We start from the raw sequence: 16,722 nt of genomic DNA, 5'->3' as shown, positions 1-16,722 counted from the left end.
CTCATCAGTGACTATCACCCTGTGATACTCATGGATATTATCACTGCTACAATATGATCACATCCAATAAGAGACCAATGCCGACCTCCCCATATAGGATTATCAGTCATGACTAACCTTTGCAACCCCAGACTCAAGTCACTCTACTCTTGATGCTTCTGCCATTTGCTTCATTGCTGAGTCTTCATCCAGCCAGCAAAAGGAGAAAACACAGACAAGTGCAAAATTAAAAAGATCGGTGCATGTTTACAGACAAGTGAAGTACACAGAGATGTATGTCCGCTGTCAACATCATTGTGTAGAGTTAATGTGCACCAAAGTTAGAACAATATATCTCGAATGGGATTGCTTGACATCATTAGTGGATATATTGGAAACTAAGCGAGAGAAAACAGGTTCCACATTGGTACAAAATGATCAAAAAAGATAGTTTAGAAAATAAAAGAATTATTATGAGAGTTTATTGTTAAAAATAGGAAAAAGGATCTTTCATAATGCACCTGAACATTAAGATTACTGCACAGGAGGTGGATTTTGTGTAATTACATCAAGAATTTGTCACGAAAACCCCCCAAAAATTAGAGATGGAAGGAGAAAAATATTGTTTTGACAAAATATCAGTAATGCGGACAGTGTCTAAACATGTAACTATTGAAAGCAGTGAAAGAAAATATAATTAAATACCTGCAGTTGACGGAACTGTAAATGTTTCGTTTACTACCAAATTAGAACAGTATCCTATAGATTCATCAAGCATCCATTCTGGGATTCCTTATTAGCGAAAAATAAGGATTCACTAATAAGGAATAGCAAAAGGCTATGCATGAAGATCTCGCTAAAAAAAAGGATTTCTTAAAATTCCTTAATTGCGAGTCGCAAATTGCGAGTCTCAATTAAGGAATACCTCTCCATTCATTCCTATGGGCATAGAGGCCGATAGGAATGAATGGGAAGACATTCTCAATTTGCGATTCTCAATTAGAGAATCGCAAATTGAGATTGCAATTTCAAGGTTGTCAGGGTGTCAAAAGAACACCCTGTTGCACCCCTGAAATCTGCATATAGGTACATCTTGCACACACACATGCCTTAAGGGCATGTTCTTGTGTATAATGAAACTTTGAAAAATGCACTTCAGTGCATTTTTCAAAGTTTTTGCAAATTACCATGAAGTTCAACTTCATGGTAATTTGCTCCCCCTATTAGCGAAATCGCTAATTTTTTTTACTTTAATGCATTGCATTTTAGGAATCTCAATTTGATATTCCTTAAATGCAATCGCAATTTAAGTAATCGCAATTTTGCGATTTCTTAAATTGCGATTTTTGCATTTGGGATGATGCATCCCAAATGCAAAAATACCTGTCGCAAAGGGGCAGATTCTGAGAATCTGCCCGTTTGCGACCGGTTTTTAGCTTGATGCATCTATGCCTATATTCGAATTGTGTCGAATGACTCAATCACCATAAATGCAGTAGAACAAATTTGAGTTGATGCTTATCTTATTTTGTGTTAAGGTGCATTCAGAGATCTCAGCACTTGTAGGCATTGCAGTATGGTAAAAAGTATTTCCGAAACAGTTATCTCAGAGGCATATACTTCATTCCAGTGTTTACACTAGACCGATAAATTGCTGTGTGTGAGGCCGCAATTCAAGGCAGCCATGCAGAAATTTGATGTGGAGTGAAAAGCATACCTGCATCTGTGGAAATGTCAGTGTTGTAAGTTTTTTAGAAACACTAATCTTAAAATGAGAATTGAAGAGCAAATCCTAAATCTGAATTGACAGCAGGTGCTATTAGCCTAATTTCTTTTTCGTTTGTATGACAAATATCACGATCAACAACAGCCACCACATAGTTATATGAAGATGGTTCACTCTCTGAATGAAGCCATGTACAAGTGTCATGAGGTGATACCCTTTTTTGGATGGCACGCACAGTGAATTCCATAGTGTTTGACAGCATTGGAACAGCAGAGTGACATTTACGAGCATTGCTTAGCATTTCTCTTCAACAGTGGCTCATGAGTCATTATTGTTATATAACCTTTAAAATGTAAGACAAAATATCCTTCCAACCTTGACATTTGCGGAGGTAGTACACCTATTGGTAACACGCAGTTTTTTTGATTCAGAATCAATGTGAATCTTTCATCATGGCATATGTTATTTACGGGGGGTGTGGCTTGGCACGCAATGGCGGCGGCAGCAACTGGGTAGAGCTCCGTCCTGAGCTCCCCTTCCCAGGGCCGATTATCCGACAATTTATCTCTGACCTGGCTGAAAATCGAGGCGGACCATCATCTGGTCATGTTCTCTGCCTCCAGCAACTTTGGGATGAATCGATGACTGGAGACCGCCCCGGCACCACCTGGTGGACTGAGGACGTACAAGCAGCTCCCCGACCGGCGTGCACAGACACGAGAGGCCGTGGCCTGCAGGCCGCCACTAGGGTGTGACTCGGCGATTGCTGGGCCGGCGGGAGAGTACGCCATCCTTCCCACAGCGCTGCTACTGGACACCGGCGGGCCCACGCGCGGGCTGCGCGACCCGAGGGCAACTGTGAGCCGGCGGCGGGGAGGTGTGGCCCCTACGACCGCTATAGCCACACTTGAGCGGGATCCGGGAAACGTGGCGATTTAGGGCCCGAGTTGCGGTCAGTACGGTGCCCTACCCTCGCACCTGGAAGCCGCGGCTGTGGGCTGACCGCCTCCCGCCATCCTCAACGCTGACCTGCTGCGGCGGGGCTTCCCCCCCCCCCCTGCTCCAGGCCGACATCATCTGCCATCCATGTAGCGAGAGACTGGCTCGCTGTTGGGACACAGCGGAGGCATCATCAGATGGACCCTCCTGCTTGATAAGGCCGTGAGGGCTGTAGTGGCCTCAGATAAACCCCACCACACCACGCCACAGCGGAGGCACCAGGAGAAAGAGGTAGGACGCACTACTGGGGTCAACGGGAACTGCGCCCGAGAGCAACTGCCTCCTTGCTGTCACGCTGCGGTCCCACACGCATAGCCCCGGGGACTGTGAAGAGCTGCGCGTGTAACGATCACCTGCCGGTGCACTACGGAGAAGACGATCCTCCATGAGGTGAGGAGCCTGAGCTGGCGGAGAAGATAGCCTGGTGGGCGAGGGCTGCAGGTGTCCCCCTTGAGACATTGACGCCATTGAGGATAGCCGAAACCCTGACGAGAGCGTTCTACCTTGCTTCACACCTGTGCCACAACCCCGGCAGTTACCAGACACTTACCGACTCTGCCCACTACCCACAATAGAACGCCAAGCGGGGAGACGGAGAGTCCCTACTGCCACCTCACAAGATCGGTACGGCACACAGCCGCCGGGGGTCTTGCTGCCGTGAAGCTGCGAGATGTGCAGCTCTGAAGCCATGCACCCTGCGCTGCGCGGCTGGCCGCTTTAACGCCGTACCCTTTGGACATCCTTCCTGCATACCCCAACCCATTGACTTTGTTTGAGCAAGTCGCTATCACTGCCTAGAGCCTCTCAGGCACGGGAGCAAGTGGGCACCTAACCGACACCCCCCCTGTGGCTGGCGCAGACCCCTCTGGTCACTTGTGGACAGGGGACCTGGTGATCAACCTACCCTAACACCGTAGCGGGTGCTCTCCTTTGGGACCCGCCATCTCTGTGGGCCGTGACCGTGACCACTCACACACACCGCCTTGCCCATGTCTGGAGGGGTGAGGTCGCGAACTGGAACCGGCAACACGTCTATGAAAGGGAAACAGGCCAAATCGTCACCCACAATGGATACTGATGTGACGTCCAAATTGGATAGTGTCTTAACTGTGATGGAACGCTTGGAAGAGTCCCTCCAACAGACGCGCACCTCCCTAGAAAATAAGATCGACAGTGTGGCAATTGACCTGACCCATCTCAAGGCCGATCACAAGAAATGACAAGACCGCACCACCGCGCTGGAAACCACGGTGACTGATCTGGGACCCCGAGTGAATCAAACCGACAAACATATACGTGACCTCCTCAACAGGGTTGAATTCCTGGAGGAGCGAGCTGAGGATGCAGAAGGACGGGCGCGAAGGAACAACATCAGACTGGTTGGTGTACCGGAAAAATGGGAGGGGACAGACCCTACGCGCCACGTGGAGGACTGGCTACGAGGCCTCTTACCGGAGGCAACACTATCGCAGCACTTTGTGGTGGAGCGAGCCCACAGGGTACCCACGAGACCCCTCCCCCCGGGATCTAACCCCAGACCGCTGATCTTTCGTATCCTTAACTACAGAGACCGCGATGCCCTCCTTTGCGAATCCAGGAAATTAGGAGATGTTCGTATAGACAATGGCACGGTAATGTTCTTCCCAGATTACACCATCCAGGTACAGCGGCAGAGACATTCCTTTCTAGCAGTGAAGCGCAGACTGCGACAAGCGGGTCTCAAATACTCCCTCCTCTTTCCGGCGCGTCTACGAGTGGTGGCACAGGATAAAACGCACTTCTTTACCAGCCCTGAGGAGGTTGAGTCCTGGCTGGATGGCGGAGTGGGGGGGGCACCTCGACAGGAGCAGGGAACTGTAACGATAGCACGCTCCCGGGGGTCAAGACGAAGATGCAGGCGCAAATCACCTACGCCTCACAACTCGCAGGAAACGACGACCCGCTCTCCGCCAGCAGATCTAGTCTTGCAGGAACAACAAGATGCGCTCCGCAGGGTTACGGAAATTAGTGGTTCTCCGGCGCCGTCCTCTGCCCCACACGCCAGTCCGCGTACTTTTCCCAGTGACGACGAAGCAATCTACGGCATATCGGACTCTCAACAATCCACGGATCCACCTGAAGTCACACCACAAACAGTGGATCTACTCGGCTGAGGAGAACTCCCTTGGGATTTTCAGAACATTCATGCTGAGGTGACTATTGCGCGCTCGCACCCCCTTGCTTGACATGGGGTGCGGGTTATTTGACGGCGGAGACCGAGAGGGGAGGGCCCTCCTACTCCACATGAGATGGAATCAGCGAAACACAGTGAGTAACACTTTACAGACATTGCAAAAGCTTGAACTATGTCACTGCGACGCCTTCCCCCCCTACCGTGCCTACTGCTGGTCTGGCGGTCCTTGGCCTGACTTTGTTGGAGGTGTGCGCCCTCGCGCGGACCTTCTCTCCGGTCATTGCAACGAACGGACGCTCTCCCGCCGTACTGCCTTTGCTGATATCCGGTAAAGCCTGTTAGATATGGCCCGCATTCTTCCGGCCCGGGATGGGTCACTGCCCCCTTTGAGAACAATCTTGTTGTGTCGCTACTGTGCCAATTACCTACCACCCCCTAGAACTGTATAGTTAGAAACTTGTTTCAGCTCACTTGAGTGTTTGGACGGCAGCATGTTGCGCAGCCGACCTTTTCCTCGCCTCCTACTTCCACAACAAGATCGCGGACATACACAACAGCTTCAGCATCCAACCGACGCACGCCACGACCACAGCAACGCCACCCACCACCACCCTCCGCGCCTGGACTCTGATCAGCACCGAAGACACCGTCCGCACAATGAACTCCGTCCACTCCGGATCTCCGACCGACCCCTGCCCTCACCACGTCTTCAACAAGGCCGACGCTGTCATCGCACCCCACCTGCGGGACATTATCAACACCTCCTTCGACACCGCCACCTTCCCTGAGAGGTGGAAGCACGCCGAACTCAGCGCTCTACTCAAGAAACCTACAGCGGACCCCACCGAACTCAAGAATTACCGCCCCATCTCGCTCCTCCCGTTCCCGGCCAAAGTCATCGAGAAGACCGTCAACAAACAGCTGGCCGCCTTCCTCGAGACGAATGGATCCCTCGACCCCTCACAGTCTGGCTTCCGAGCCAACCACAGCACCGAGACCGCCCTCATCGCTGCCACCGATGACATCCGAGCCCTGATGGACAACGGAGAAACAGCGGCCCTCATCCTCCTGGACCTCTCCGCGGCATTCGACACTGTCTGCCACCGCACCCTAGTACAGCGCCTCGGCAACGTCGGAATCCAGGAGAAGGCACTGGAATGGATCACCTCCTTCCTCGACGGAAGAACACAGAGAGTCCGCCTACCACCGTACAAGTCAGAAGCCACCGAGGTCATCTGCGGCGTCCCTCAAGGATCCTCGCTGAGTCCCACCCTCTTCAACGTCTACATGAGCCCCCTCGCGGCCATCGCACGCCAACACAACCTCAACATAATCTCCTACGCCGACGACACCCAGCTGATCCTCTCCCTGACCAACGACCCCGCCGCCGCCAGAGCCAACCTGCACGAAGGGATGAAAGATGTAGCCGAGTGGATGACGACCAGCCGCCTGAAACTGAACTCAGACAAGACGGAGGTCCTCATCCTGGGCTCCTCGCCCTCCGCCTGGGACGACTCCTGGTGGCCCCCCGCCCTGGGCACCGCACCTAAACCGACGGACCACGCACGCAACCTGGGCTTCATCCTGGACTCCTCCCTCTCCATGACCAGACAAGTCAACGCCGTCTCCTCGTCATGCTTCAACATCCTGCGCATGCTACGGAAGATCTTCTGGTGGATCCCCACCGAGACCAGGAAGACTGTCACCCAGGCCCTCGTCACCAGCCGACTGGACTACGGCAACGCCCTCTACGCCGGAACCACCGCCAAGCTCCAGAAGAGACTCCAGCGGATCCAGAACGCCTCAGCCAGACTCATCCTCGACATCCCACGAAACAGCCACATCTCCGGACATCTGAGAGACCTGCACTGGCTCCCCGTCAACAAAAGAATCACCTTCCGTCTCCTCACCCACGCACACAAAGCCCTACACGATCAAGGCCCGAGCTACCTCAACAACCGAATCAACTTCTACGCTCCCAAGCGCCACCTCCGATCAACCAGCCACGCCCTCGCCGCCGTCCCTCGCATCCGAAGAGCGAGAACAGGAGGAAGGTCCTTCTCCTACCTGGCCGCCAAGACCTGGAACTCCCTCCCGACCGACCTGCGCCTGACCCAAGACCACCTCTCCTTCAGGAAGAAGCTCAAGACCTGGCTGTGCGAGCAGTAACGGCACCCCCCCCCCCCTAGCGCCTTGAGACCCTACGGGTGAGTAGTGCGCTCTATAAATGTCTTTGATTGATTGATTGATTGATTGATTGGTATTTCTTATTGTATTGCCTCTTCTAGGCTCCATGTTTCCCCTTTTTCCTTTACCCCTTGGGACCTGTCTGGGTCGTTCCTTAATGTGATTGCAGTTGTGTCTGGTCTGAAAATGGGGAGGGTGCCGGGAAACCTGTGAAGGGCCACATCCAGAGGCCTGGGGTTAGATGACAAAGGTAGATCTCCCACAAGTGACGATAATGGCTGAAATTCGGATATGTACATGGAATGTCAGGGGCATGCATACACCAGCGAGGCGATACCAGATTTACTCTTATTTGAAACGCCATAAGTTTCATGTAGCACTCTTACAGGAAACACATTTGAACACGGCGGAGGTGCGTGCTCTACACCGCAGATGGTGCGGGCAACTCTATGCCACTGGGTATTCCTCCTTCGCCCGCGGGGCGCTCCTGTGGGTCCGTCCTGGAACCCCATGGGCAGTCATAGACACAAGCGTGGACCCGGACGGCAGGTACGTGATAGCCCGAGGCAGACTGGATGGACAGCCAATAGTACTGGCCTCTCTGTATTCACCAAACACTGATCAGGGTAGCTTCTTTACCCGCCTCTCGGCGGTGCTGGTGACCTGGCATGGGTTCCCGTGGATCCTAGGGGGTGACTACAACTGCGTCTTAGATGCGACTCTGGACCGATCTTCCCCACCCCCGGCTGGTGCACCGACACACGTCGCCACGAAAACACTGATCAGCTGGGCTACACAGTGGGACCTACACGACGCATGGCGAACACATAACCCATCAACACGGACATATTCCTACTGGTCGGGCGCGCACGATCTACATGTACGTCTGGACAGGTTTATGGTGACCGCTGACCTCCTCCCATTAGTTGCAGACACACAATATATGGGCCGTACACACTCGGACCATAATCCGCACACTCTGGCCATTGCATGGGAGCGTCCTCACCCGCCCATCCCCACCTGGCGTCTCCAGCCGGACCTCTTACTAGACGGGGCTTTCCGCGACTCCCTCCTCACGCAATCAGCCCAATATTTTGAAGACAATGCTGGCACGGCGTCCTCCCCCCAGATCGAGTGGGACGCATTCAAGGTGGTGATCCGGGGACACTGCTTGGGCACACAGGGCCACATGCGGAGACAACTGGAGGGTGACCTGACGCGATTAGAAACTGAATTGCTTGACCACGAACGGGAAGCGGCGGGAGGCGCAAGTGACCCCCTGACGGACGCAAAAGCAGAACATGCGCGCCTCCTGGAACGTTTGCGTAGTCTCAACTTTGCTGCACACTCTACCCGCACGCATCGCCAGGGCGATAGACCTGGCAAACTGTTGGCCTGGCTAATTGCACGGGAAGACCGCATTACCCCAATATCGGCGATACAAGTAGAGGGGAGGGGGTTACTCTAATCACAACGCCACATACATGAAGCATTCATAACCCACTACTCAGATTTATATCGCTCCCGAGTCTGTGACCCGCCACCTGACATAGCAGAATACCTCTCACCCTTGCAGCTACCTCAATTGACGGCTGCACAACAGGACGACCTCGGGGCTCCACTCGCTCCTGAGGAACTCCGCGACGCCATTTTTAACCTGTTGAACGGCAAATCTCCTGGCCCAGTCGGCTTACCCGCCGAATTTTATAAGGCTGGCTCGGACATACTCATCCCCAAACTGTTAAAGATGTATGCTGCGGCCACGGAAGACTCCTCCCCCCCCCACGCTCAATGAGGCTAACCTCATTTCCTTACTCAAGCCCGGCAGAGATAGCGAGCAATTGGGCTCTTACCTTCCCCTGGCCCTCCTCAACACAGATTATAAAATCCTTGCTTCCGCCCTGGCCCGGAGGCTGGCCCCCCTGGTCCCGACCCTAGTTTATCCTGATCAAAATGGCTTTGTACCAACGCGCCATACCTCCTATAACATCCGCCGCCTATTTCGTAAACAGGGGTACGCAACTCGCCACTGGCCACGCGCCGGGTGCCTGGTGTTGGACCTCGAGAAAGCATTTGACTCGGTGGAACGGCCATACCTAAGGGTGGTCATGGAGAAATTTGAATTGGGGGATGACTACGAGACCATGGTCGGCTTACTGTACCATAGACCCACAGTTCGGGTCCGCACTGGCACGTTGCTTTCTGACGCTATCCGCGTACGGAAAGGCACCAGACAGGGCTGCCCCCTGTCACCCCTGCTGTTTTTCTTGGCCATGGAACCCCTAGCCACGATCCTCAGGGCCCGGGGTGCGGAGTGGGGAATACCGATGGCGGATGGACTCCACGTGACATCGTTGTACGAAGATGATCTTCTCCTCTATGTCAGAGACTTGACTAATGTCCCGGAATCCCTCGCCGACATTTTCCACACCTTTGAAAAGAGTAAACTGGGCCAAGTCTGGAGCCTATTCCTTTGACCCGGATGTACCCGAGAGCAACGTATACATTGGGGCGAGAGGCTACAATGGTACCCCACGACGTTCAGGTATCTAGGAATCCACATTTACCGTAACCCTATGGATATCTTGGAAGGGAACCTGATGCGAGCGCTCGCCTCCACTCGGGCACAAATTGGATTTTGGAGGACTTTACCCCTAAATGTGCCCAGTCGAGTAACGCTGGCCAAAATGATAGTCCTACCGAAGCTCTTGTATTACTTTGCCAATATCCCGTCCTATGTCCCCAACAGGATATTCCAGGATCTCGAGGTCCTCCTCCGGGGCCTAATCTGGAACACAGGCCGCCCACGTGTGGCGTTGACTAAGTTGTACATGCCCACTGACTCGGGGGGTCTGGCAGTCCCCAACATGGAGCTGTATTATCTGGCGGCGCAGATGCAGTGGGTGTCGGGATGGCTGAGCGGCAAAAACCTAGGGGACGCCGCCACGGACGTCACCACCTGGTCTCAGTTACAGATGTGCACTCTGTTTCATCCGCTGACCCGGGCTCCTCGTCCCCCGCAGCTGTACCTAGCAGTGGCGCACAGGTGTTTTCAGCGATGCTTACAACTCACCGGAGTGACGATACCGTACGCCCCGATAATCCCTCTACTGGGTGCCCCCAGGATAACTGGAGTACTAACGGACGTCATGCTGGAGAGCTGGTCCACTGCGGGCGTGGAAACACTAGGAGACCTATACACTGACGGTACCCTTCTCTCTTTTGCGGACCTCGCGGAAGGTACAACCCTCCCGAATGAACAATTCCTATTGCATGCGTCCCTTGTCCGCACGCTGACTGCCGCCTGGGGCGACATGTCCGAGGAGCTACCGACACACCCCTTTATGCAATACCTCCATGTTATGGGCAATGGTTCCCACATAGTGCACTGGCTGGCGCAAGCCCTCCTGATTCACACACAACCCTCCACCTCGCACTTGAGAGAGAAATGGGCGACAGACAGAGGGAGAGATTGGACAGACAAGGAGTGGGCGATGGTGCTGACTCAGCCGGTTAACATCCTGCGCAACCCCCGCTTCAAGGTCATACAATTCTATATACTACACCGTGCCTATCTCACACCTGACAAGATTAATAGATACTTTTCTGTCACAGATACTGCCTGCAGCCATTGCTCCCTGGTGGGTGCGGACCTCTTGCACATGCTTGGCTGTGCCCCAATGTCCAGCAGTATTGGGATGAGGTAACAGCGCTGCTCACACACTGCACCAACGAAAATGTGCCGAAAACGTGGGAGGCCTGCCTTCTTGGACTGTATAAACGCACAAAACTGAATAAAGTGCCGGCCCGGTTCTGGGACCTAGGGCTGATCATGGCCAAACGCCTGCTCACCAAGCGGTGGAAGGCCAACGCGCCCCCACACATGCGGCACTGGTACATGTCCCTCACCACCTGGGCACGAGCGGAAGGCACAGTCCTGCGGCGGGAGGAGACGGCGGGACTTAGGAAATTCCCCATTGCGCAGCACTGGGATGATATCCTTCAGTCCTTTCAGCGGAAATACCTGGAACAGGGGATCACTTGAGGGGATCCATATCCGGACTTCACATACATACAAGAGACACTACGGAGCGCTCTCGCGTCCACTGCTCCCCCCATCCCATCCACCCCCGTATGGAAGAGTGGCCCAAGTCGGGGCCTAAGCCAGTACATCTCTGCCACACTGTGACCAACACACTGCGCCTTGCCTGCGAACCACCCATACTCCGGAATGCCTAAGACACATGCCCTGCTGTCAGCGATAAAGCGCTTTCCGACCTACCTCCTCACCCACATATCGGGCCCTCACCATGCGACCCGGACGTGACCGCCACACTGGGTGCACTTTGAGAACATCATCGATGTGCCCCTGCGATGGAACCCCCCTACGCAAACGTGCTGCTTACATGATACATCCCATTCCCCGACCACCGGACCTACACTGACGCTGCAACACTGCCCCCCTTTCCTTCAAACGCATAGATACACTTACCCACACTTTGTCCCTCTTTGCACATACCCCCATGTTATGGTTTACATGTTTATTGATACGCTGGTCCTGTTCGCTGACCAAGCCCTTTAGATTTTGTTCACGAAGACATTGTACGCGTTGCGCAAGTGACCTTGGACACCATATCCTGGCCGACATGTCAAGCCCCCTCCTTCTCAGAGCCAATGTAACACGACAACATAAGAACACGACCTACGGGGTATGACTGCAGCACACACCACTTGAGGACGGGCGGATAGATCCGGGCTGTGTTTTCACGCTACCGGCTATCGTGCTCGCACCACCGCTACTGAGAGACGCTACATATACAGGACCACTAAAAGTAACAGCCATAGCCATGGCGGTCCCTGCCGGACGCTGCCGCCAACACGAGCCTCTCATTCTAGATATAGTGAGCCTCATAGACGCATGTTCGCTAACACACTCGCGATACCACATAGGACTGCTTTTCAGCCACAATGCCCCACGTCCCCATGGGGGAAAAACTTGTTGACACACTCACTTACAATACTCACTTATAGGAGCGGGCTGTTTTCCATATGAGGAAGATGACAAAACATTACTGTTGATCTATGAATAGACAAAACCTTACAGGCCTGTTTACTTATTGAGATATGTGATTTACTGAATGTACGTGCTACTACAACATTACACCGCCGGACCCCAGGGTTGTCGGCCATACGGCTGTGTTCGCTTGACAATATTCTATATTGTGATTGATCCACGCGGCTGGCCCCCAGGGGTTGTACGCTATACGCTGTGTATGACGAATTTTGTACAATAAAGGTCTTAAAAAAAAAAAGAAAAAAAATGGCATATGTTATTTACTGCATTTTAACATATCACTGCAGGCATTACGCCTAAAAACCCTAAAGTGTGGATTGTGTAGTAGAAAATGCTGTACTTTTATATCTGTCACACAAAGTATGATTATTTCAAGAATGGTCCAAAGAAGGTTGATATGTAAGTGTCCAGTGGTTTTATAACTGTCAAACATTTTGTCATTTTTATTTTGCCAACAGAAAAGGGAGTCTTGCCGCCATATCTGTATTCTTACTTCTCTTCTATGACATAATATTGAGAGTAAAAATGTTGTAGCAAAAATACAGAGAGCACAAAATATTTACATAATATAGTATATAGGGTACAATAATATCGACGACAAGCATATCATAAGCAAAAATATTGAAAATATATACGGAATTATATATTTTAAAGTATTTCACATTACAATACCTTAAATTTACATTTTTTTAAATACATGTTAATAAATATATTATACCAAAACAAATCATAAATGTAATAACTTAAAAATAAAAGAAATATAGAACTTCAAATTAACTAAATAAAAAACTATATATATGATAAAATGAATAGCTACATAATTTATTTAATAGAAATGTAATAATTACAAAATAATACTAACGTTATTATAAATGATATTAAAGAAACTCGATATATGGCATTAGCTGCTGTACATTATTAGAATATTGCAAATCACTGCGGATTTCCGGGAACATATAGAGAAACAAGTTCAAAGGCAAAATTCCTTTATAATATCATGGAACTTCAAAGTGACTTGCAATATCCTTACCATGTATGGTGGGGGTACTTTATTCTTCATCATACATGGTTATGCCATCACCTTTCCCACAAACCACTTAAATCATAGGTGTGTTAATATGAAGAGTAAAAGTCGAATCTCTTCTGCAAAATTAAACATGGCACGAAAGCAGTTAGATATTTGTTGCATAAAGATATTAGACCCAGTATAATATAAGTAATATTTGGAAAACAAACAGCGTATCTTGGAATGTATATTACATTAGGGGGTGGGCTGCTGTAGCTTACTTTAGGGGGTGGGCTGATGTAGGTTACATCAGAGGGTGGGCTGCAGTAGGTTACATTAGGGGTGGGCTGCTGTAGGTTACATTAAGGGGTGGGCTGCAGAAGGTTACATTAGGGGGGGGCTGCTGTAGGTTACATTAGGGGATGGGCTGCAGTAGGTTACATTAGGGGGTGGGCTGCTGTAGGTGACATCAGGGGGTGGGCAGCTGTAGGTTACATTAGGGGGTGGGCTGCTGTAGGTTACATTAGGGGGTGGGCTGCAGAAGGTTACATTAGGGGGTGGGCTGCAGAAGGTTACATTAGGGGGTGGGCTGCAGAAGGTGACATCAGGGGGTGGGCTGCTGTAGGTTACATTGGGGAGTGGGCTGCTGTAGGTTACATTAGGGGGTGGGCTGCAGAAGGTGACATTAGGGGGTTGGCTGCTGTAGGTTACATCAGGGGGTGGGCTGCTGTAGGTTACATCGGGGGGTGGGCTGCTGTAGGTTACATTAGGGGATGGGCTGCAGAAGGTGACATTAGGGGGTTGGCTGTTGTAGGTTACATTGGGGGGTGGGCTGCTGTAGGTTACATCAGGGGTGGGCTTCTGTAGCTTACATTAGGTGGTGGGCTGCTGTAGGTTACATTAGGGGGTGGGCTGCTGTAGGTGACATTAAGGGGTGGGCTGCAGTACATTACATTATGGGGTCGGTTGTAATTTGTTACTTTAGGGTCTGGGCTGCATTGAGTAATTAAGTAATAATAGGAGTTCTGTCTGTTGCCACAGGCCAGTCTACTAGAAGATATGGAAGAAAGGTGGCGGAAGCGAGAGGCGAGGTGGAAAGCGATCCATAAAGAAGAGAAAGACAAAGCCCTGTTGCAACAAAGTGAGTGAATCATGAATGCCGCCTGGTAATCTAGGGTCATGGAAATGTGCTAGAACAGGAGTCTGTGAATCCCACTATGTTCAATGAAAATCATCCCAAGCAACTAATAATATTAATGTTGTAATAGCAAGCACATCACACAAGATTACATTAGTGGCCACCCATGCTCAATTGTCAATGGTGACCACCTGAGTGTATCATGCCTGGTCACCAGGTGTAAGGTAATAAGACGTTCTCATTGTGTAATGATTGCACATGGTCAATACCAAACATCCATAGCTGCAATGGCCCTGGTACCAAGTTAAATTATGACTTATTAGGCTGGGCTTCACACAGGAGGGCTACTTACAGGGAGGTGGAGAGCTACCGGGAGTCTACCAGCTACTCATTGGTGAAGCTTGTTCCAGAATGAAAAAACATTCCAGAGGTACAGGAGGCATTGAAATTACTATTTTCAGAAGAGTCCTTCTTCTTGTAGTTAACTGCTGAGATAGATCAGTGGGTTATCTCTTTCAGTGCCTACTGGTTTGTAAAGCATTTTCCCTAAAATTCTATAAGGGTTCAAGTTTCAAAGTTTTTGTTTCCTATGAATGTGTGTCTTTCATGTTCAGGCGTAAGTCACATCTAAGGGCCTAATTATGAATTTGGCAGTACAAAAATATGGGTGCAAAACCCACTCAGACAACCAACCATTGCTGCTCACCCCTTTGAGACATTTGCAGCATAGCATGAAAATCATCAACGCGGAGCCGGCTGCACATCAAACAAGCGCAAAAACCAACCCTTAGGACCAGTCATGCCGGATAATCCTCCATGCATTTGCTTCCAATTTTCAGAGGCATTGCCATGCCAGGTGTAATAATCCTGCTGTACTCATCCTTCACCTAGGACAGGCATCCGAAACAGAAGTCTCCATCATCTTAAGTTTCACAGGGGATATACACCTTAAGAGATGCAGCCTGCCCACTGAGCATCTGTCAGGGCAATCCCAAGGGTACGCCCTACCAGGCCTGATGAGAACCTCCCAGCAAAGGGAATCCTTCACCAAAGGTTTGCATACATAATAGATACCAGGCACCTCGGATGCTTAGCTATCATAACCCAACCCACCACTGATGGCTGTAGAAATTCAATAGAAGCCAGAGAGCTTCTGCCTAATAGAGTTGCACAGTTGAAAGTAGTAAAACTTGTCACTTATATACCCTGACCTCTCACTTGATCTAACGTTATTAAAACATTCTACATAGTTATATGTTATCTATAATTATATATATTTATACCAATTTATGAATGTTGTTTCACAAACATGGTTATCTGCATCACGTTTGTAAATATTTTAAATAAATATAATATTTAAGAATTTAAAAAAATCTAAAAAAACTTCTAAATATTTGGGAATACAATCCTCTTATTGAGCCTATTGCAGGCATGCTAATTCTACAAGTATAGAGATTAGATGATTGGCACCTATCCTCATAAATGCGTATACAACGGTTATACATTAGACTCAAGTAACGTATGTCTATTGAATTTAAATTACAAAACCTATTTGTCAATATTTAAAAAAAAAATTTAAAATTGGAAAAGACTAACTAAAAGCATGAGTTTATAGCAGCAATATTGAGTGCAAACATTATGCCTGATATAATAAAGTGCTAATGTGCCTATAAAGTGTAAGTAGTTGAAAAAGTGCTTGATTGCAGGAATGATGCTAACCTATGTGTCACAATACTACATATCTTAATATTTATATATTTTTAAAACTGAAGTTTTCAATTTTAAATGTTTTTGTTTTTTTAGTGATATTTAAATTAAAAATATGTAAAAAAAATACGTATGAGTATATGGCGGAATGTTCGGGAGCAATTTTATGACAAGATGTTTATACACTCTGCATTTGTGAGGTAATTTATGTCTGCATAGTGCTGCTCCGTATTCTTATCGCTATACAAGTGCCTGGATATTAAAGATGTAACATAGTACACCAACTGTGTCACTGTTTCTAATATTGTCATGTCTAGGTAGGCTTCTCTTGTTCAAATGCTGAGTTGTAAAATACTTTTGCTAAATTAATACAGTATACAATATATATATATAACAGTTAATTTGCACATTGATTGCGAAATTTGCACACATGAATGGGTCTATTTGCACTACTCATTCGGTTATATATGCATTAGCACTTTATTAAAACATTACTATGTCATTGTAATTCGAACCCTATACAAAGGTACGGTTAATCAGATCCTTCAGTGGTGAGGCACAAGGGAGATTTACCTGATTTGATGAGTAACACGGGTATACAAAACAACCTTTGGATTTAAAGCATTTAACTTTGAATTTAATCAGATGTGTGAGGAAATCGCTTATTCCATTTTACAATTTTACAGAGTTACACGTATATTAATGATCCTAATGTGCTTAACAATCTTCTTTG

At 49.3% G+C, this 16,722-nt stretch overlaps 1 protein-coding gene across 2 annotated transcripts in view; it reads left to right on the top strand.

Moving 5' to 3' along the window:
* TRAK2 (trafficking kinesin protein 2) overlaps positions 1–16,722 on the top strand; it is a 704,082-nt gene that overhangs the window by 587,523 nt on the left and 99,837 nt on the right. For both annotated transcript variants that reach the window (XM_078680216.1, XM_078680217.1), the window contains one exon: positions 14,186–14,285. In XM_078680216.1, the coding sequence (XP_078536342.1) occupies positions 14,186–14,285 (100 nt within the window). The remainder of the gene's footprint in view (positions 1–14,185; positions 14,286–16,722) is intronic.

The sequence above is a fragment of the Lissotriton helveticus genome, chromosome 3_1 (assembly GCF_964261635.1).
Source record: "Lissotriton helveticus chromosome 3_1, aLisHel1.1, whole genome shotgun sequence".
In the NCBI taxonomy this organism is placed as follows: domain Eukaryota; kingdom Metazoa; phylum Chordata; class Amphibia; order Caudata; family Salamandridae; genus Lissotriton; species Lissotriton helveticus.
The sequence above is the reverse complement of the archived record's forward strand: the minus strand, read 5'-3'. Positions and strand labels throughout refer to the sequence as shown.